The following is a 23,719-nucleotide window of genomic DNA, read 5'->3' on the forward strand; positions in this document are numbered from 1 at the left end:
CTGCTCAGCTGAGCTCATCTGTCTGGTAGCGAGCGTTGAACTTGGACTTTCTTCTGGTCGTTGTGCTGCAGTTGGAGATGGACGTTGCTGGAGCGCCAGGTCCAAAAGAGATCGAACATATGGCAGTGTCTCTCTTTATCCTTTGTGGGGGGGGGGGGGGGGGGGGGGGTTCGCGCTCTTTTGGGCAGTCCTTGGGTTTGGACCCAATTAATTGGGCAGTTCTCGATCACTGCCTTTGATCTGAGCCAATAAAGGGCGGGTGCCTTGATGGCTGGGCGTGTCCTCAGCGGTCATTGACCTTGCTGTTTATGCTTCCTGAGTACAGGGAATGGCGCCGATGTGTCTGGAATTGTATCGGTTACCTGAGTACCAGTCCTTTGTCTTACGGAGATGGGTCATTAAAATGCTAATCGGCTGGGTGTTTCGATGCTGTCTGGATTCTCTGCTCAGAAATATACATTCAGGCTCTGTGCCTGCCTGAATCTTACATTGGCCACATTTCCCTTTAGGCTTTGCGAACGTCCCATGTTTCTTGTAAGTGGCCATCCCAATCACAGTACTTGAGATTTTGGCCCATGACAAAAGTTAGCAGCTCTGTGGCTTAATCCAATGCTAAAGAGCATTGAACAATGCTCAACGTTGAAGAGCATTCATGACTTGAATGACACATTAAAAATATAACTACAGTAATTCCACTGGTTGGGGATTTCTGAGTAACAGCTGTTCGAGATAAACCAGTTAAGGCAGTTTTAGCTGCAATCTGAATTTCTCATTGTGACTTCTAGACCTGAGGGCCAGAAGAATGGCCTTCCATACCGTCGCGTTCCCCCTCTCCACGTGCCCGTTTTCCTGCGGGTTATAGCTCGTAGTCCTGCTCGAGGCGATGCCTTTGCTGAGCAGGTACTAACGTAGCTCATCGATCATAAACGATATGTCACGGTCGCTGTGGACGTAGGCAGGGAAACCGAACAGTGTGAAGATGCTGTGCAGTGCCTTTATTACAGTGGCCGATGTCATGTCGGGGCAGAGGACAGCGAAGGGGAAGCGGGAGTACTCCTCAATGACGGTGAGGAAGTATAAATTACGGTTGGTGGAGGGGAGGGGCCCTTTGAAGTCAATGCTTAGGTGCTCAAAGGGCCGGGAGGCCTTTACCAGGCAGGCCTTGTCTGGCCGGTAGAAGTGCAGTTTGCACTCCGCATAGACTTGGCAGTCCCTGGTCATTGCCTTGACCTTCTCCATGGAGAAGGGCAGATTGCGGGCCTTAATGAAGTGGGTAAGCCGGGTGACCCCCGGGTGTCAGATGTCATTGTGGAAAGCCCAAAGTGGGTCATCTTGCGCGCTGGCGCATGTGCCGTGGGACAGGGCATCTGGGGGCTCGTTGAACTTCCCAGGACGATACTTGATATCGTAATTGTAGGTGGAAAGTGTGATCCTCCACCTCAAGATTTTGTCGTTTTTTATTTTGCCCCGTTGTGCGTTGTCAAACATGAAGGCGACCGACCGCTGGTCGGTGACGCTGGTCGGTGACGAGGGTGAACCTCCTACCGGCTAGTTAGTGCCTCCAGTGCCGCACTGCTTCCACTATCGCTTGTGCTTCCTTCTCGACCGAGGGGTGTCGAATTTCGGAAGCGTGAAGGATCCTAGAGAAGAATGCTACTGGCCTGCCCGCCTGGTTGAGTGTGGCGGCCAGTGCGACGTCTGACGCATTGCTCTCTACCTGAAAGGGGATAGACTCGTCCACCGCATGCATTGTGGCCTTGATGCGGTTGAAGGCCGAGCGGGCCTCGTCCGTCAGGTGAAAACTAGTGGTTTGAATAAGTGGGCGGGCTTTGTCCGCATGGTTGGGGACTCACTGGGTGTAGTATGAGAACAGCCCCAGGCATCGTTTTAGGGCCTTGAGGCTGTGGGGTGGGGGGAGTTCTGTGAGGGGGCGCATACGGCCGGGGTCGGGCCCTAGGACTCCGTTCTCCACGACGTAGACAAGGATGGCTAGTCGGGTAGTACGGAAGACGCACTTTTCTTTGTTGTATGTGAGGTGGAGGGATTGGGCGGCCTGGAGTAACCTCTGAAGGTTGGCGTCATGGTCCTGCTGATCATGGCCGCAGATGGAAGTACGGGTATATAGCCCGCAAACCGTACTGGTTCACCATTCGGTCCATCGTTCTCTGAAAGACCGAGACCCCGTTAGTGACGCTGAAGGGGACTCTGAGGAAGTGGAAGAGTGGGCCGGCTGCTTCAAAGGCAGTGTAGTGGCGCTCTTCCGGGCGGATTGGGAGCTGGTGGTAGGCTGACTTTAGATCGACCGTTGAGAACACACGGTACTGCGTGATCTGGTTGACCATCTCCGCAAGCGGAGGAGGGGGTACGCATCCAGTTGCGTGAACCGGTTAATTGTCTGGCTGTAGTCCACCACCATCCGATTCTTTTCCCCGGTCTGGATGAACACCATTTGCGCTCTCCAGGTTGCTGTTGCTGGCCTCATGATCCCGACATAATAAACGTCATGTCTAGCGAGCTGTACCGCCTGCTCCTGGTGGTGATGGGCTTACAGTCAGGAGTGAGGTTCGCAAAGAGTGAAGGGGGGGAGACCTTGAGGGTCACGAGGCTGCACACCATGAGGGGGGGCAAGGGTCCGCCGAACTGTAAGGTCAGGCTTCGGTGATTACATTGTAAGTCCAATCCGAGCTGCAGGGGGGCGCAGAGGTGGGGGAGGACGTAGAGCTTAAAACGAGGGTACTCTGCGCCCTGCAGTACCCCCGGATCTGAACCGAATGGGACCCGGAGGCAAGGGAGATTGTTTGGGAGGCTGGGTAGGTGTGGGGGGAGCAGCGCCTATCGTGTCGGGGTGGACAAAGCTCTCCGTGCTCCCGGAGTCGAAAAGACAAGAGGGTCTCATGCCCATTGACCCGGATGACCATCATGGAGTTCTTCGGCTGTGACTGGTCGAGAGTGACTGCGCCCAGCTGCGGGTAGCCTGTGTGGTCGGTGCAATCACAAGATGGCGGCCCCCATGAGTCGCACGAGTCGGGCTGGGGCGAAGATGGCCGCCTCCATCGGTCGCACGTGTTGGTCGGTGCCGGAGCCGGCGGCCAAGATGGCGGCCCCCATGAGTCACACGTGTCGGTCGGTGTTGGGGCCGGCGACCAAGATGGAGGCCCCCACGAGTCGCACGATGCTGATGACGCATCTGACGGGGGCGTTCCGGGCAGGCACGCAGCCACATTGCGGGGTCTGTGGGGCTGCGAGTCCATGGGTCGGGCCTGGTGCCTTTTTGATTTCTGAGCCTTAGGTCGGCCCAGACAGACTCTAGCGACGTGCCCCTTTTCCCCACAGTCGCTGCACGTCGCTGTGCGGGCTGGGCAACGCTGCCGGCGGTGTTGGCCCTGGCCGCAGAAGTAGCACTGCGGTTCCCCGGGCTGGGCTGGCAGACGCATGGCGCAGGCCTGCGACGTAGTCGGGTCTGACGGGGGCCACGATGAGGGTGTCCATGAGGGGTTCGCCAGGCCCACGGGGAACGCACTGAGGTTCTGGTAGGCCACCTCTAGCGAGGTAGCTAGCTTTACCATGTCCCGCAGGTCGGAGATCCCGTTTTCCAGCAGGCGCTGCCTGAAGTAGTTCGAGTGGACCCCCGCCACGTAGGTGCCCCGGATCTGTGAGTTCATGTGTTCCTCCGCCGTCACATCTCGATAGCTGCAGTTCCTCGCGAGTAGAATCAGGGTTTCCAGATACTCGTCCAGCGATTCTCCGGCACGTTGACGGCGAGTAGTGAGGAGATGTCTGGCGAACACCTCATTTATGGGCTTCACGAAGTGTGCCTTGAGGGTTGCAACCGCCTTGTACGTGGCCGCTTTCTCGATCATTACTGAGTCGCAGCTTGAGGGTCTCCATGGGAGGCGTTGTGGAGGAGTCGAGGTAGGCCACGAAGCATCAAAGCCAATGTTCGAATATCTCCTTGGCTTCGGATCTGTCTGACTTTAGAGCGGCTTCCATAGTGCTGTCCATGATTTTTTTTTAAATGTTTTTATTTTCCATTTTCACATTTTCCTTCAAAATTTACACCCCACCCACAAACAGTAACAAAAACAAAATCAATCCCCTTAACAATACCAACGATCCCATCCTCCCACCACCCCAAACAACGGCCCACCTGTCAATATATGGATCCAGTAAAACAAACCCTCCCACGGTGGCAACAAAAAAACAAAGGAGAAAAAGAAAATGGAGTCCGGGACTGCCCGTGGTCACCATTGACCTATAGAGTCCACTCCCCATCCTCCTGCCGCCCCCCCCCCCCCCACCCACACACACACAAACACACACACACACACAATGCCCTCCAACCTCTGAAAGAGTACCGTACATGATACCCAAGAGTTGTACCCCCCCCCCCCCCCAGTCTCCAACTCCTCCCGTCCAGTGCCTCTTGTAAAACTCCTCCCCCAACCTCGGTTCCTTCCACCCCGGCTAGACCACTCGGACCCTGTTCTGCCAGGCTCTGATAGCCGCAGCCCCTCCCCCCACCTCACTCCCGTTCACTGGCCGGCTTAAACAGGCCAGCGTGGAGGCCCCCGCCCGGGTCCCTTTCCCCCTTGCCCGACCCTAGGAAAGCTCAGAAATCCCCTTTTAGCACACAAACCTCGCATATCCACCTCCACCCCAAAGAGCCCTCATTTCGAGTGAAAGTCCCATCACTTCCCTTGTCCAAATATATACAACATTGGCTCCTATAGCCCATACACCCGCACGCAGTGAAACAAAAAAGAAGAAAATACAGTCATGAGGTTACATCGGCACATGGCCATTTCTCAGTTCTGCCACAGTCCTTCTGCCTTCGCAAACTCCTCCGCTGCTTCCGCCGTTCCAAAATAAAAGTCCCTGAGCTTGTAAGTCACCCTCAGCTTCGCTGGATATACAATGCCGCACCTTGCTAATGTACAGTGCCCTCTTCACCCGGTTGAAGGCAGCCCGCCTCCTCGCCAGCTCCACCGTAAAGTCCTGGTATACACGTATACCAGCTCCAACCCACTGCACCACCCGCTTCTGCTTGGCCCAGCTCAGGACCTTCTCCTTCACACTGTACCTACGGAAGCACAGAATCACTACCCTTGGCGCTCACTCGCCTTTGGTACAGGCCTCCACGACCGATGAGCCTGATCCAGTTCATATCGGGAGCGATCCTCCCCCTCCCCCAATAGTTTCGCCAGCATCGCGGCAAAATACTCAGTCGGCCTCGGTCCTTCAACTCCTTCGGGCAGCCCCACAATCCTCAAATTCTGTCGCCTGGATCTGTTTTCCAGGTCTTCCATTTTTCCTCACAGATCCTTGTTAATGTCCATCACCTTCTGCATCTTCTTCCCCATCGAGGCAAGTTGGTCACCGTGCTGCAATAACATCTCCTCCACTTCCTTCAGCGCCTCCCCTTACTCTCGCACCTCCGCCACTGCGCTCGCCACCGCCTTCGTCACCGGGGAAATCGCCTCCTCCACCAGCGCACTCAAAACCTCCCTCGTCTCCTTCCTCACCGTCTCCATGTATTTTGTAAACTGCCTTTCGCATTCCGCAGCCATCACCGTAGTTATTTCTTCAGCCTTAAGCAATGCGGCCTCCCCTGGTGCTCCAGCCTCCATTTTCCTTGGTGACCCCGCGGTGACCTTTCCGACGGACCTTCAGCTGTTTTCCTTACGGACGTTCTTTTGCTCACCCTCGACATTTTTCTTCACTGTGCCTTCACTCTGTCGCCTCTGTGCCTTCTCCCTGCTTTTGCCGCCTCCGTGGACCCTGGGACCGGGCTTAAAGCCCCGAAAATGCCGTTCCCGAACGGGTGCCCTCCATTGTGCGGCTGCCTCCTGCCCGCCGTCTCAGGAAATCCCAGTGCTGTCCATGATTAATAAATTGACATATCTTCAATTCACCGAGAGGCAGAGAGAGCGAGTGAACATTAGGCTTTATTAATCATGAACTTGCCTAGCCAGAGTCGGTTGTACAGATGAATGCTGCCCACAGCCGGCCGGTCTATATATGCCCCCGGTGAGGGCGGAGCCCACCGGGGTTACAGTACAGTACCTGGAAGCAGCTCGTATCACCACTTCCAGGTCATAGATCATAGGTTACAGTATCATACATGCATTAGGTGAATTGAAGGTATATCACTCATAATAAACCAAAATGCTTTTGCGCTGGTATAAAAGCAGAAAATACTGGAAAAACTCAGCAGGTCTTCTCATACGAACATACAATAAGGTGCAGAAGCATGCCAGTCGAGACAAGTATGCTCAGCAATTCAAGAAAGTCATATGTTGATCTGACTGTAACTGTAACCCCACATTCTTGCCTACTTGCGATAATCTCTCACCCCTTTATTTTTCAATCTATGTAGCTCTACCTTTAAAAATCTTCAAAGACTCTGCTTCCGCTGCCTTTTGAGGAAGAGTATTACAGAGACCCGCGACCCTCTGAGTGAAAAAGATTCATCTCATCTCTCTTCAATGAACCATCCCTTTTTTAAAACAGTGACCCGGAGTTCTAGATTTTCCGATGAGAGGGAACATCCTCCCCACATCCACCCTGTTAGTGCCCCTCAGGATCCTAAAGGTTTCGATCAAGCCGCCTCTTAATCTTCTGAAGTCTAGTGGATACAAACATAACCCCTCCAACCTTTCCTCATCATACAGTCTGCCCATTCCCAATATTAGTCGTGTAAGGCGGCACGGTAGTACAGTGGTTAGCACTGTTGCTTCACAGTGCCAGGGACCCGGGTTTGATTCCCGGCTCGGGTCACTGTCGGGAGTTTGCACGTTCTCCCCGTGTCTGCCTGGGTTTCCTCTGGGTGCTCCAGTCTCCTCCCACAAGTCCCGAAAGACGTGCTGTTAGGTGAATTGGATATTCTGAATTCTCCCTCCGTGTACCCAAACAGGTGCCATAGTGTGGCGAATAGGGGATCTTCACAGTAACTTCATTGGCAGTGTTAATATAAGCTTACTTGTGACACTAATGCAGATTATTATTATTATAAACCATAACTGAACTGCTATGTTGTATGAACTGCTTCTAACGCATTTAGATTGACATCTTCTGAAGAAGACCTGAGTTTTTCTAGCATTTTCTGTTTTTGTTTCAGATTTATAGGCATCTACCATTTGCTTTTATAGTAGTGATTGTTTAAGTCTGGTTTGATAGATTTAATCACTTTACATGTCTAGTTTCTGACCCCAAAAAATCCGGGCCTTTAACCTGCTGCGATAAAGCAACTGGAGTGAGGTAACTCAATCTAAACCAAGTAGAGGTAATTCAATCTAAACCAAGTAGATTTATAAGAGTAATTTATTTTTCATTGTCTCTTCATTTCAACCATATTGATTTTGTTCCCTAATGCTGATGGGATAAAAATGGAATTATGTATGTTGTATAAAAATGAATCAAAATCAGAATATAAATTTCAGACCTAGGGCATACAGGACAATAGATTATCTAGAAAATGATTTCTGTGTGAAATGTTCAGTATTAACTTATGTGCGCCATCCATTATTTATTCTCATGTTGCACAATACTCAAGCCATCTGGACCATTCTTTCATAAACAGTTGTGATTTCCCTCCCCTAATTGCAGCATTGTTTCTTGAATGACTCGAGATTTTTACCTCCACTGTCCTAAATGGAAAGCCATTCCAAGTATTGATCACTTGTCAGAATAAGTACTTTGAATAGTGACAGTGAATAGTTGCGCTGCATATATGTTTTATCTAATTTTTTTAAGTTCATGTTTTTTTTTAAATTCCAGATTGTACTGTAGATGAGAGAAGTTATGTTTGCTCATCTTGCTGTTTTATTATATTAGAATGCCGGATGAGAACCCAACGGTTTGCAAATTGTATAATGGGGAGGAAAGGTGGCTGCACCACAGCAGTGATAACACTCACCAATGGGTAAATTGGCCGGGATTCTTCCCCACCCAGCGGGGCGGGGGGTCCTGGCAGGATGGAGTGGCGGGAACCACTCCGGCATCGGGCCGCCCCAAAGGACCACACCTTTAGGGGCCAAGCCCTCACCTTGAGGAGCTAGGCCCGCGCTGGAGTGCTTGGCGCAGCGCCGGCCGGCGGGAAAGGCCTTTGGCACCACGCCATTCGGGTCGAAAGGACTTCGCCGGCTGGCGGAAGTCCGCGCATGCGCGGGAGCGTCAGCGGCTGCTGGCGTCATCCCCACGCATGCACAGTGGGGAGGGGGAGGTCTCTTGCGCGTCGGCCATGGTGAAGGCTGTGGCCGAGGCGGAGGGAAAAGAGTGTCCCCACGGCACTGTGGGCCCGCCGATCGATGGGCCCCGATCGCGGGCCAGGCCACTGTGGGGGCACCCCCGGGGCCAGATCGCCCCGCGCCCACCACCCAGGACCCCGGAGGTCCCCCCCCCCCCCCCCCCCCAGCCCGCGCCGCCTAGTCCCACCGATAAGAGAGGTGGTTTCATTCTCGCCAGCGGGACAGGCATTCCAGCAGCGGGTCTCCCGCCCATCGCGGGCCGGAGAATCGCCGGGGGGGGACCGGCGCGGCGCGATTCCCGTCCCTACCGAATATCCGGTGCCAGAGAATTCGGCAACTGGCGGGGGTGGGATTCACTCCAGCCCCCGGCAATTTTCGACCCGGCTGGGGGGTCGGAGAATCCCTCCCCTTGTGTGTAAAAACAAATTTTAATTTAAACACAAAATCAATCACATTAGCAACAGCATGTTAGCTCTACAGTAAACAGTTAAAATAGTTCTTAAATAAAAGGAAAAACTGTGTGGGTCTCACCCCCACAATCTAAAGATGTGCAGGGTAGGTGGATTGGCCATGCTAAATTGCCCCTTAATTGAAAAAACAAATTGGGTACTCTAAAATTAAAAAAACAAAACAAGTTTATTTGATTTTCTCTGTACCGAGACCTTGGAGAGCGTCTTTTGGGAACCAACTCGAAACACTTCTTTTCAACTTAAAATCCGATGTCAAACTGAACCTACAGACAAACCTGGCTCCTCCCCTTAATCACATCATCTCCACCCTAAGCATAAGGCATTTTCCTGTCTGCTCCCACAAGATGTTCCATGACCTGGTTTGCCAGATAAAACACAAACCCTCATAAATTATCTACACTCCAGGGATCCACCAAAACCCAAAATAATATTCCATTAGCCTATTATCCAAAACAAGTAAATACTTAAAATACGTGATTACCTCACTTTTACAACCTCCTTAATCACAGGTTTAGCAGACATACTGGTTGTATGCATCTTAACCCCATCTTTTAAATGACATTACTGCAACAAATATAAAATATAACAATTTCATACATTCATCACACTTCCCTCATGACTAGGGGCTTTTCACAGTAATTTCATTTGAAGCCTACTTGTGACAAGCGATTTTCATTTCATTTCATTTAAAAAATGAACCAGCAATATGAAAAGACGGCTTCATTTTCCAAAGCCTTTTCAACTTTAAATACTACTCATTACTAAAAGCTAGTAGTACACTATAATACATATCGTCATATTCTTACATGCAAATTTGAACATTAGTATAGTCCATTTCAATCTTTCTTTCCCAACTTTGAATGTTCCATTCTTCTCGCACCTAGAAGTCATGATAAAGCATCTACAATCATGTTTTCTCTTCCTGCCACATGTATAATTTTCAAGTTCAATGGTTGTAGCAATAAATTCCATCGAAACAGTCTTGCATTACGATCTTTACATTTCTCCAGAAATTTTAATGGATTATGGTCCGTATAATTAATTATCTCTGATGAATTGTTGCAACACATGTCGAAATGTTGCAATTACAATACCAAACTCAACATTTCCCTTTCAATGGGCGAATACTTCTTTTGGTGAACATTTGGCTTTCTGGGAAAATGCCCAACAGGTCCTGTTCCTTCATCATCTTCTTGTAGTGGCGCAGCACCAATACCCATGTCATTTGTCTCAATGGCCACCTTAAATAGCTTATCATAATCCGGTGTCACCAAAACTGTTGTGGTCAACAAAGTTTTCAGATTATCATATGCCTCTTGACATTCTGACATCCAATTAAATTTCCTGTGCTTTTACAAAAGTTCAGTCAGTGGAGCAACCACACATGCCCAGAAAACTCAAAACTTCTGTTCTAGTTACCAGTATTGGGAACTCTCTAGTAGCTTTCTTTTTCACATTCCGTGGGGCCATCTGACCGTGTCCCCACAGTACGGCCTAAGAAGGTGACTTGGGCTTTCGCAAACTCACTTTTTTTTTAGTCGGGTTTACCACCAAGCCAGCCTCTTGTAGTTGATCGAACAATTCCTTCAAATGTTCCTTCCACGTTTGACAGAACACCATCAGATCGTCTGTGTACACTTTTTTTAGTTCAGAGATTACCTTGTTGGTTAGTCTTTGAAATGTTGCTGGTGCATTATTCATTCCAGGCGGCATAATTTTAAGCTGGTACAGACCGTTTGGCGTTACAAAAGCCAAAACCTCCTTCGTCTTTTCCGATAAAGGCACTTACCAGAATCCTTTTAAGTAAGTCAATTTTGGTGATGAAATTTGCTAATCCAACCTTTCATTATAGTATTCCAACCGAGGAATAGGATATGAATCTGACTTTGTAACTGCATTGACTTTTCTATAATTATCGTCCACACACAATTGTTGGGTTCCATCATGTTAGGCGAGCTCCAATTACTGCAACTCACTTCAGTGGTATCATTATTAAACATGCTTTCAATCTTCTTTTGACCTTGTGCCAATTTCAGTGGATTCAGTCTATATGGATGTTGCTGAATTGGAACAGAACTTATAACCTTTTGTACTTCCTAGTTTGTTCCCACATATAGCTCTACCTAACTAATAACTCTTTCAGGTCAACCTGATTTTCCTCTGGAAGGTAATTCGGTAATTTATCCAAGTTTCTTATTACTTCCTCATTTGAGGAATGTCAAATTCAGAATCATCTGGATTTATCTCTTCTCCCTGAGTTATAACTACGAACATATCTTCCTGCTTTCCTTCCCTATCAAAATAACTTTTGAGCATATTAACATGACACAATGAGATTTCTTTCTACATGACTTTCATCTCAAATAATTCACACTCAATTTCCTTTCTATTTGATAAGGCCCACTAAATATTGCTTTATTGGGTCACCTACCACTGGTAATAATGCTTATACTTTCTCCCCACAAAACTGAGTTTTTGATTTCCTATTCACCCCTTGTTTCATCACATACTGTGACAATTTTAAATGGTTTCTAGCCAACTCACCAGCCCTATTTAATCTCGCCCTGAAGTTTGACATATAATTCAATGTAGTCTCAGAATGCTGACTCACCAATTTTTCCTCCGCAGTTTAAGTCGTCCTCTTACCTCATGACCTAAAATCAATTGGAACAGAATGAATTTAGTTGATTCATTAGGGCGCATCCCTAATTGCAAATCTTACAAATGGTATTTCTTTATCCCAATCATCTAGATGATCCTGACAATAAGCCTTCAACATGGTCTTTAAAGTTTGGTGCCAGCTTTCTAGCCCTCCCTGCAATTCTGGATGATACGTGGTTGGTTTAAATAGCTTTACTCCGAAGCTAACTATAACTTCCCTGAATAACTTATTGTTTATTAAAAATTTATTAATTAAAACTTACATGTTTGACAAAATTCAGTTACATCCTCATGCAGTCCAGGCTAATAAAAATGTTTTTGTATTTTTGCTGAGTTTTCCTTACTCCTAAATGACACCCTGCTGGAACCTTGTGCACTACCCGCAAAACATCCTTTCTATAATCCACCGGTAATACCACTTAATAATAAGCTTTTATTAGTGTCACAAGTAGGCTTACATTAACACTGCAATGAAGTTACTGTGAAAATCCCCCAGTCGCCACATTCCGGCGCCTGTTTGGGTACACAGAGGGAGAATTGAGTGTCCAATTCATCTAACAAGCACGTCTTTCGGGACTTGTGGGAGGAAGTCGGAGCACCCGGCGGAAACCCACGCAGACACTGGGAGAAGGTGCAGACTCACTCTGCACAGACAGTGACCCAAGCCGGGAATCGAACCCAGGTCCCTGGCGCTGTGAAGCAACAGTGCTAACCACTGTGCTACCGAGCCGCCCTGATGAACTTCTGCCCATTTCCCATCTGCCTGAATATGTAAAGGTCTCCACTTCCTTATTAATACATTGTTTCTAATGTAATAACACTCTGGTATACACTCAGATTCTATTTCTGTGTATGCTTTCTGATACAACTGCTTTATCTCCAAATCCTTCTGTTGTAATTCTACCTTCTTTCCTGGACTAAAAATATCAGCTTCATTCTCCACCTGCTCTTGTTCCTGAACCTGAGGCAAAAATCTCTTAAATATCTCCATCTGTACCTCTTTTGCCTTGACCACCCATGGATTTCTCCTTTCCCCAGTTTCTATTCTTTGCAGAATGAAAATGATGTTAAAATCCAAACCTTGATTTATGAATCAATTCAAAATCATCTGCTATTTCTGCTTGTCTGGCAGTTCTAACCCTTTGCTCTTCCACATGAGTTCTCGCTACAGCAGGAAGTGAGCCTTTAAATTCTTCCGGAATAATCATCTCCCTCAAAGCTTCATACATAAGGTTATTTTTAATGCTCTTATCCACCTCACAAATTATCTTGCTTGATACTTTCAAATTCTATATTCTGTCTGACCAGGTTCTTTCCTTGCATTTCTAAACTTCTGTCTACAGGTTTCGGGCACTAGTTCATATGCACTTAAACTGACTATTCTCACCTCATCATAATCCCTTGATGCCTCCTCTGGTAATGATGCAAACACTTCTCTAGCTCCAACTATATAATACTCACATGGGTTTTGGCCAATTTAGCTACTTTCTCAAATGACATTTTTTAAAAAGGCTTCCACTTCTTTCTCGTCAAACCTTGGCAACCCGTGACCTGGTTAGCCAGGAACAAAACATAATGCCTCATAAATTATCTACACCCCAGAGATTCTCCAAAACTATATTCCATTTGTCCCCTATCCATAAACAAGTAGATGGTTTAACTTGATGATTACCTCACTTTTACAACCCCATTAATCACAACTTTTGCAGACATACCTGGCTGTAGGCATCTTAAACTCATTTTTAAATAACGTTACTGCAACAAATATAAAATACAGGAATTTCTTACATTCATCACAGTTATTCTTTGCTTGATTGCGGATTGTCATTTTACTGACTGGCCCAAAACTATTACTGAGCCTTGTTGATTGTTACTTACCCATTAGACGTAAGTTTAGAATCAAATCTTAAAATTATACAACCCAGAATATGATCTTTTGGCCCATCATTCCTGTCAGGGAGATAGGGATCAGCTGTCCAATTGATCCCATGCCCTACTTTCTTTCCATAGTTCCGCGAACCTTTTCTTGGGTTATTATTATTATTTTCAGGTACTTCCCAATTCCCTTTTGAAAATTGTTTGTTTGTTTATTGTCACGTGTACCGAGATACAGTGAAAAGTATATTTCTGTGAGCAGCTCAAACAGATCATTTAGTATATGAAAAGAAAATACATAATAGCGCAACATAAGGTACACAATGTAATACATAGACACCGGCATCGGGTGAAGCATACAGGGGTGTAGTGTTAATCAGGTCAGTCCTTAACAGCTATTGAACCTGTTTCCACCAACCAGACTATAACGTGCATCATAAAAGAAAATTCCCTTTGTTCTCTTCTTTGATTTTATGTTGATCACCTTAGTTCCACAATCAAAACATCTCACAATTTTATCTATCTGTTAAATCTCCCCTTAACTTTCTTGGCTCGAAAGAGAATAGTCCCAACTTCTCTAACCAAAAGAGAAAATGTTGGAAAATCTCAGCAGGTCTGGGAGAGAAAAGAGCTAACGTTTCGAGTCCCGATGACCCTTTGTCAACTTCATAAAACTTCTCTAATCTCATCAACCCTATTTTCTATTTTATATGGCAAATATAAGTTGGGATATTTCTGAAAATTGTAGGGAAGAATAAATTTTAAAACGACACACAATCAGTTTGCTGTTATTTCTATGATAACGGCCCACATTGTTGATTTTTTTTTTTTATTATTATAACTTGAGTGTCAATTTCTTTTAGCTCATTCCAGTGCGAAGCTTCCTGCAATCTCTGAGCCGGCTGTGGATGTGACTCGCTTGATTGCACTACTGAACGAGTTTGAGGAGACAAATGAGAATCCTATTTCTGCTCTCTACTTGTTTTGTCAACGCAAAGGATGCAGTTTGCATTTTAAGGAGGTGGAGAACTCAGGTATTCTGCTGAACACATTACAAGTTTCTGTGGGACACATTCTTTTTTTAAGAGGAAATTATACTTATTGTTTATATTTTATTTTCCTTTCTACCTTGTTCACTGTGGACCTTCTCCGCGATTATACTAATACTACTTGGAACGAGCTATGGTCTACCGCGCAGTGATCTGGGTTGTTAACCTATTTTTCCCATCCTTTGTTAACTTCCTTGTGAGAAATCGCACATAGATACTCAGTAAATATAGATACAGTACTGTATTTGTAACACCCCTTGGTATTGGTGGACCAATCCATTAAACCATTATACTATAAACCTGCTATTGTTTTTTGTTTTCTGTGCTCAAGTAATTTTGTTTAATTTGTTATGGGGTGTCAAACAAAGGGATTAAAGGTACAGTTGTAAAACTCTGGTTGGACTGAACCTGGAGTGCTCCATTCCGCTTTGGGCACTGAAGCTCAGGAAAGATACAATATAATTTTAAAAGTCTGCGGTTTTCTATTTCCCATTATAATCTCCCCTGCATTTCCCTTTAATGGACCCTTGAAGGGCATGTACAGTAGAACCAGCATAATGGGATTGGAGCTAAAATATTTAAAATCATGAGAACAGGTTTAAAATCATGAGAACAGGGGCGGAGGGGGGTGCGAACGAACGGCGTCATCGCGCCTGACTCGGTGACGTGACGAGGCCGTTAAATCTCACGCGAGGCCTCAAAATTTGCGACGCTCTGAACGCCTTGCAAGATTTCGCGAGACTTCACCATCTGGGTCTCACCCTCACTTGGCAAGATCCAGATAAACACATTTCAATGACCCATTGGGTACATTTAAATATGTCTGAACCCGATTATCCCGATGCCCAAGATCGAATGCCCACCATCGGGAGACCTTGCCATGACGCCGTTTAGCACCGGTCCACACAGATGTGGACTAGGCGTAACGGCATCTGGGGGAGGGAGGGGGGGGTCCTCCCAGGCCATCGGAGACCCTCATGGTGGTCAGGCTCTGAGCAGGTGATACCTTGGCACCCAGTGGCACTGCCAGGCTGAGCTTGTCCGTGCAGGAAGTGAGGCAAAAAGATAGACTGCAAGTTAATTAGAAAATTAAAAACTAAGAGACTTTTTGGTTTTCTTATTTATGGGTATTAAAGAATATGGAACCGAGGCAGGTACTGGAGTTGGCATTCCAATCGGGCATGTTGTCACTGAATGATAGAACAGGCTCAGGGGTCTGAAAAGCCTATGCCTTTTCCGAAGTATTTGGTACAGTGCAAAATCAAATACATACCACTAACAGACAAAGGCACCTATTGTTTAGTTAAGCAGCCATAGTCAACAAATGAGATGAGAGATAATATCAGGCTAAAGGAAAACATTTCTAATAAATGCAATTGAAAGCGAAAAACTAGCCGATTGCAAGTGGCACATAAAGCAGCAAAAGTAAAGTAATAAGAGGTAGAGAAAGGGAATATGAATAAAAATCTTGCAAGTTGCAGTAGCCGACTAAAGGTTTTTCTAAATGCATCCAGAGTGAAGAGACCTCCAGTGGGGGGGGTTGCTGAAAGTCTCACATCAGGTGACTCTCCTCCCACGAACCTGAAAAACAGGCTCTCTTTGCCTGAAAAAGCCCGCTGACACCACAACAACATCCCCACACGACTACCACAACACGACAAGAGGGGAAAAAATGCCAAATATCAGCCATTCCGGAGGACGTGTGGAAACCAGGAGTGGGGAAAGCCTGGACAAACAATGGAACGAGCTGGCCGACACCGCATCGGGATGAGACGAAGTCGGACGTTCAAGCTGGGTTAAGGGTGTGGTTGCCGAAGCTCTGGTGACCATGCAGGTGGCCCTAGATAAGGTGGAAATGTGACTGGAAGCCCAGGAGGAACCGATCAAAGAGCTGAAAAAATCTGCAACAGACCAGGGCAACCGGATTATCGCCCTGGCGAAGGAGGTGGTCAGGCTGGTCGCGATGCAGGGGAATTTGAAAGGGAAATCAAGGACCAGGAGAACCGGTCGAGGTGTCAAAACCTACGAATCGTGGGCCTACCAGAGGGGATCGAAGGTACGAACCCCACAGACTATGTGGCCCAAATGCTAGGCAACCTGGTGGGAAGGAATAGCTTCCCCAACCCACCAGACGGGAAAAGAAAACACCACAAGGGAAATACAGGTAAAGAAAGATTGAGGGCATTAGGCTGGCTACAACAGGCCACACGTGGTGACTTAGAACAAAATGGTGCTGCAAGCAAACACTATGGAGGGTCCCTGAGCAAAGTGAAACCCCCGAGTGCAGGGGCTCACCCACACAGCGATGAGGCCAGTCGCCTGCTGGCTCATCAGCTGAGAAAGCGGGTAGCCACGAGGAAAATAGCCCAGAAGAGGGACAGCAAAGGCAACTTGGTAGCTGAGTCGGAAATTGTCAACAATCATTCGAGGCCGTCTACCATGTGCTGTACATGTCCGAGCTCCCAGCAGGGGACTTGAGGTTGAAGCAGTTCCTCGATGGCCGACATGCCAGTCGTGGGGGAGGATAGGAGAAGGGGCCTGGAAGCACTGTTAGAACTGGGGGAATGGAGAGTATCAGCTCCGTGCAGGCGGGGAAGGGCCGGATGGTCTCCCGGCGGACTTCTACAAAAGATTAATGAGAGCACTGGCCCTCCTACCTGCGGGAGATGTTCACGGATTCACTGGCAAGGGGCACCATGCCGCCTATGCTAGCACAAGCCTCGATCTCGCTGATACCTAATGTGGTTCCTATTGACGTGAAAATACTTGCCAAGAACCTAGCAAAAAGGTTGGAGGTCTACGTATCAGAAGTCATAGCAGAAGACAAGACGGGCTTTGTCAAAGGTAGACCGCTAACATCGAATATCAGGCATGTGCTGAATGTGATCATGACCACATCCGGGGAGAGAACATCTGATGTGATCGTCTCTCTGGAAGCAGAAAAGGCCTTCGACAGAGGTACTGGAGCGGTTCGGGCTTGGAACAGGGTTCACCGCCTGGGTGAAGGTCCTGTACAGCGTTCCCACAGCGAGCAGCTGCACAGAGGCACAAGGCAGGGATGCCCATTATTCCCCCCCCCCCCCCCCCCCCCCATGTTCGCCCTAGCAATCAAACCACTGGCGATCGTGCTGAAGGTGGCAAAGAACTGGAAAGGGATCCAGAGAGGAAACCGAGCACAGAGTATCGCTCTACGCGGATGACCTTCTCCTCTACGTCTCGGACCCACGAAGCAGCATGGCGCTCTTGAAAGAGTCTGGAGCCTTCTCGGGCTACAAACTTAACCTGAGCAAAAGCGAGATCTTCCCAGTAAACACACAAGAGGGAGGGGCAGAGCTAGAGGGGTTGCCTTTTAAACAGGCCCGGCACAAATTCCGCTACCTGGGGATCCAAATCGCTGATGACTCGACAGGGATCCACAAGTGGAACCTGACCAGTCTGACGGAGGAAGTAAAAAAGGACCTGCAGATATGGAACACACTCCCACTCTTCCTGGCATGTGCAAGGCTAAGCCTAATGCAGCTAAAAGTGGTACATAGAGCCCATGTAACCAGAACCCGAATGAGCAGGTCCTTCATGGAGGTGGAGGACAAATGTGAACGGTGCCAAGGAAGCCCGGCCAACCAATCCCACATATTCTGGTCTTGCCTCAGACTTATTGGGTTTTGGACAGCTTTCTTCGAGGACACAACCACCTTTGAGGCAATGTCCAAGGTGGTGGGGATGAGGGTGGAGCCGTGCCCAAGAATGGCAGTCTTTAACAGATCACTTCATGGGAAGGAGGACTGACGCCCTTGCCTCCCTAATCGCCTGCTGCAGAATCCTGCTGGGTTGGCGGTCAGCAGCACCACCTAAAGCTGTGGACGGGCTGTCCAACCTATCGGAAAATCAAATTTGCCATCTGCGGGTCGGAGGAGGAGGGCTTCCACAAACGTGGGAGCCATTCACTCGGTTATTCCAAGACCTGTTTGTAGCTAACGGCAAAGAAGTCAAAGAACAGGAGAGGGTATCCACGACACCACAAAGTGGGGATGACGACGACATGGAACCCAACCATGCTCAACAGAAGAAGCATGAGAAGCAGTATCACACCAACATAACCGGTGCAGGGTACGCAGGGTACAAGTACAGATGAGGGAAGAAGGCAAGATACATGACCGAGAGGGAGGCGGAGGGGCGGAGCAGGGGAAACAGCCGGAACCGAGAAACTACTGGGGAACGAAGAACAGGAAATCGTAACCAACACTGTAAATAAGGCAAGAAGAACGACGATGTATGTATGTAACTAATTGAAACTGACCAACGTGTAAATATTTTTCTTTATCCTCTGTCTCCTACTGTATGTCCACGCTTCTCCTTAATTTGTATACCACAAAAATCTCAATAAAAACATTTTTTAAGAAGAGTGAAGAAGGGAAACGTGGGTTCATTAATGACAAATGTAAGCGAGATTATAATGGACAATCGGACATGGCAGACTTTAAAATTATAGCGGATCCGTTTTCACAAAGAAGAGGATAAATATCAGCAGTACAAGGGGAAACCAAATTAACTGAAACAAAGGAAGTGGTTGATGTTTTTCTAAAGTGGCAATGGAGACAATGATGGGACTCGAGAGCAGAAAATGATGTTATTTTGCTACTTGATTATGCATATAACTAATCCGATCAAGGTCACAAGAATAAGAAGAATCTATGCATGTTTTCTATATAGGCGTCCGGAATGTATGTGATATGGATCCACGTAAGATTAAAAAATTTTAAATGCAGAATTTAGGTAGCCTTTGATAAAAATTCATTGGGAGGAGGTAGGAAAGAGAAACTATGGATAAAGGAGCCCTCATTGTCAGGGTTGGGGTCGAATGAAGAGACACGTTGGACTCAAAACGTTGACCCTGATTCGCTGTCCACAGATGTAGCCCGACCCGCTGAGCTTTTCCAGCACTTTGTGTATTTGTTTTTACTTTAATGTAATTGCGTACAAGTTGTGCACTCTGTTGAAATTCATATTGACTTCATATTTTGTCTGACAGAGGCTGCCGCCATGTCCCATTATTCGTTCCGTGCAGTTATGGATGGATTTGACTTTAAAGAAGGAATAGGTTGCAGCAAAAGAGAGGCCAAATACAATTCTGCCAAAATTGCATTGAAACAACTCTGCCAGCAGTTACAGAAAATTGCACCAAAGGGTAAGGAACCTATTATTGCGCCATCATTCTTTGCTCATGTGCAGAATGCGTGCAATCGAAGTAAACTTAATTAAAAGACACCATACGAGATATAGGGCAGAATTCTCCCCAAAAAGACAACGGTGATTTCGGACGGCAAAGCCGGTATGAATGGCTCCGGCTATTCTTGTGCGATTCCCATCGCGACCTTCCCACACTTAATAATTTTTGTGGAGCTGTGAGTGAAACACCCTGGAAAAAATGAACTGTGGGAGCCGAAGGCGCTGGCAAGCTGGGCTTCACCGATTATCGTAAAGCCATTTTTAAAGGCCCAGCCCTCTCCCCAACATCGCAGGCATTTGGGCTCCAGTGTCTTCCCCCCCCCCCCCCCCCACCCCCAACCACCATCGCCACCATTCTCACCGGAATCAACCAGCCATCTTCTCCGCTTCTCTTTTCTAAATAGGAAAAGGCGTTGGAAATCAGAAGCACAAAGGGACTTAGGAGTCCTACTTCAGAATTCTCCTATGGTTAACATGCAGGTTCAGTTGGCAGTTAGGAAGACAAATGCAATGTTGGCATTCATGTTGAGAGGGCTAGAATGCAAGCCAAGGGAGGTACTTCTGAGGATTTGGTGAGCATTGAGAGCCATTTTGGACCCAGTATCTAAGGAAGGATGTGCTGGCTTTGGCGAGGGTCCAGAGGGGGTTCACAAGAATGATCGCTGGAATGAAAAGCTTGTCGTATGAGGAATGGTTGAGGACTCTGGGTCTGTACTCGTTGGAGTTTAGAAGGATGAGGGGGATCTTGTTGAAACTTGCAGGATACTGAGATGCTTGGGTAGAGTGGACGTGGAGAGAATGTTTCCAGTAGTAAGAGAAACTACAACTCGAGGCCACATGCTCAGACTGAAGGGACGATCCTTTAAAACTGAGATGAGGAATTTCTTCAGCCAGAGGGCGGTGAATCTTGCCGCAGAGGCCAAATCACTGAGTGTCTTTAAGACAGAGATAGATAGGTTCTTGATTAATAAGAGGATCAAGGGTTATGGGGAGAAGGCAGGAGAATGGGGATGAGAAAAATATCAGCCATGATTGAATGGCGGAGCAGACTCAATGGGCCGAATGGCCTAATTCTGCTCCTATGTCTTAGTAGTGACCCCCCGGCCGGTCTGGCGCTGCGGGGACAGTACACCAGGTGCCGGGAGAATCCGGTTTGTAACTGACCAAGCACATTCAAATGCTGATTACGTCAGCTGCAGCGGGCCAGCAGAAACCGTTTGGGGGTTCTCCTGCTGTTCTCCCAGCATAACAGGATGTGCGCCGGCATACCCAGCTGGAGAAATGCCCCCTTGGCGTTAAGCAGCAGTTTCCCCAGACACCTGTTCACCAAAGTTTGTTTCGCTCAATATCCCATTCAGACAATGCTGGAAACAATATCTGACTTGCGTTCTTTTCTAACTCCAAATTATATATTCTGATATTTAACGCTAAAAATTGAGACATTTACCAGTGGCTTTATATTGTCGTGTGTTGTATAATTTGAATTATTGGGAATTAAAATCTATTAATTTTATTTGAAAAAAATATCTTTAATATATTTCTTGGAGTAGAAATTGATTCTTGAGAGCCTCAAAAGGTAAGAGCTTTCACTTCCCTCCTGCCACCCGCATAGTCGCAACTTGTACAAAATGTCTTTTGCAAAGGCCCTTCACAATTCTTAAACAACACATTGCCCTGTTTGAAGTGTAGAACTAAGTTTGCTATAACCAATGCCTGTCATATCTGAAATTTACTGTGGACAAATGTGTGTTGAGAGCAAGATAAATTTTTCTTGCCTTGCAGAAGCTATTTCGATCTGACCATTGATGCACGATCAATTGCACAAAGACTAAAGTTGGATACAACTGTGGCTTCATTGCAGTCAGATGCGTGGCCTCCTGCTGCAGCTGCTGAAATGGCAGGGCACTGGAGGTCATGCATATTTATACAGTTCTCCATGGGCGGAGCCAGCCGGCAGGAGCTACCGTGCGAACCTGTAGTGCAGGTCCTACCTTACATCTCCTATTACAGTGGTTCACCACAACCATTGAATCCACAAAATGCATTGATTGTAGCGGTTCGGATATTTATCCTCATTAAATGAGGAATGTTAGCATTGGGAACAGAACAGCTATTTAGGCACCCAGTGCAAGATTGAGCCACTGCAAGGTCAGATATAGAACATATGATAGAACCATAGATTGGTTACAGCATAATATGAGGCCATTTGGCCCCTTGTATCTATGCTGGCTCTCTGGAAGCAATTTGGCTAATCCCATTCTCCCTTTCCTTCCCCCTGCAAAATTTCCTCCCCAGATAATTATCCATTTGCCTTTTTGAAATAATTATCCATTTGCCCTTTTAAAAGTCGCAATTGAATCTGTTTCCTCTACGTCCTCATTCCAGTATATTCCAGATCCTAAAGACTTGCTGTTTATAAGCAAACAAAAGAAAAGCAGTTATTTTGCCATTCACCGTAACTCGGTCTCCTTTGTCAAATAAAAGCAAGGCAGGCTGGATACAATTAACAGGTCAGGCAGCATCTGTGGAAAGAAGCAGTGCTGACGTTTCAAGCCAAGGATCCTTTATCACGATTTCTGTTTCTAGATTATTCCACCAGTTGGGGCAATTTAACCCCGTCTAATCTGTCCAAACCCCTCATGATTTTGAATGGCCTCTTATCAAATCTCCTCTCATTCTTCTCTTTAAGAAGAACAGCCTCAGCTCCTCCTGGTAATGAAAGTTCCACATCCTTGGAGCCATTCTCGTAAATCAGTCTATCCTCGTTAGTGCCTTCACAACCTTCCTAAAGTGTGGTGCCTGGAATTGGAAAAATACTCCCATCTGCGGCTGAATCAGCGTTTATAACAATTCACCGTAACTTGCTTTGTACTTTATGCTCCTATTTATAAAGCTCCTGCATGCCTTGTTAACCGCTTTCTCAACCTGCCCTGCCAGCTGCAGTGATTGTGCACATATGCCCTCTTTATAACTGTGACCTTCTTTTTCTATTTCTCTTCATTCTCCCTCCAAAAGTGCATCACTTTTCTACATTAACTTTTATCTGCCATGCGTTTGCCCACTTTACCAACCTATCTATGTCTTGAAGTCAATCACTGTCCTCCTCACCGTCTACAATGCTTCCAGGTTTTGTGTCATGTGTAAAATTTAAAATTGTGTCCTGAACACCCAAGCCTAGATGTGCTGGTCTGAGGAGACAGCAGAGCTCTTACGTGACTGCTTAGAGACAGTGGACTGGTCCATATTTAAGAACTCAGCGACCAACTTAAATGAGTATGCCACCACCGTCACAGACTTCATCAGCAAATGTGTGGACGACTGCGTGCCAAAGAAAGCAGTACGTGCATTCCCCAACCGGAAAACATGGCTCAATTGCGAGATTGACTCCCTACTGAAGGACAGATCTGAGGCGTTCAAGGCAGACGACCCTGACCTATACAAGAAATCCAGGTACGACCTCCGCAAAGCCATCCGGAATGCCAAGAGAGAATATCAAACCAAGCTAGAGTCACAGACAGACTCTCGGCGGTTGTGGCAAGGACTAAATAACATAACGGGCTACAAAGCGAAGCCGAACAGTATCTCTGGCAGCAGCGCACCCCTCCCCGATGAACTCAATGCATTCTATGCTCGGTTCGAGCAGGTAACCAACAATCCGCTGGCGAATTCACCCATACCCACCATCACAGCTTCCGAAGTCAGATTGGCCTTCCTGAAAGTGAACCCTCGGAAGGAGACGGGCCCAGACGGGATCCCTGGTCGTGCACTCCGAGCCTGCGCGGACCAGCTGGCAGAGGTATTCACGGACATCTTTAACCTGTCCCTGCTCCACACCGAGGTCCCCACCTGCTTCAAGAAGACCACCATCATACCGGTACCAAAGAAGAACCAGGCAACATGCCTCAATGACTACCGACCAGTAACCCTGACTTCAGTCGTAATGAAGTGCTTCGAGAGGTTGATCATGAAGCGTATCACCTCCATACTCCCAGAACGCCTTGATCCACTGCAATTCGCGTACCGCTGCAACCGGTCCACATCAGACACCATTTCCCTGGCCCTACACTCATCCCTAGAGCATCTCAAAAACAAGGACTCCAACATTAGACTCCTATTTATTGACTACAGCTCCGCCTTCAACACCATAATCCCAGCCAAGCTCATATCAAAGCTCCAAAACCTAGGACTTGGC

At 47.2% G+C, this 23,719-nt stretch overlaps 1 protein-coding gene across 1 annotated transcript in view; it reads left to right on the top strand.

The window, feature by feature from the left end:
• Window positions 1-23,719, top strand: part of LOC140402544 (adenosine deaminase domain-containing protein 1-like) — a 110,870-nt gene that overhangs the window by 14,799 nt on the left and 72,352 nt on the right. Inside the window, exons 3-4 of the mRNA XM_072490395.1 lie at window positions 14,116-14,286; window positions 19,331-19,486. Of these exons, the coding sequence (XP_072346496.1) occupies window positions 14,116-14,286; window positions 19,331-19,486 (327 nt within the window). The remainder of the gene's footprint in view (window positions 1-14,115; window positions 14,287-19,330; window positions 19,487-23,719) is intronic.

This window comes from Scyliorhinus torazame, chromosome 25 (genome assembly GCF_047496885.1).
Source record: "Scyliorhinus torazame isolate Kashiwa2021f chromosome 25, sScyTor2.1, whole genome shotgun sequence".
NCBI lineage: Eukaryota > Metazoa > Chordata > Chondrichthyes > Carcharhiniformes > Scyliorhinidae > Scyliorhinus > Scyliorhinus torazame.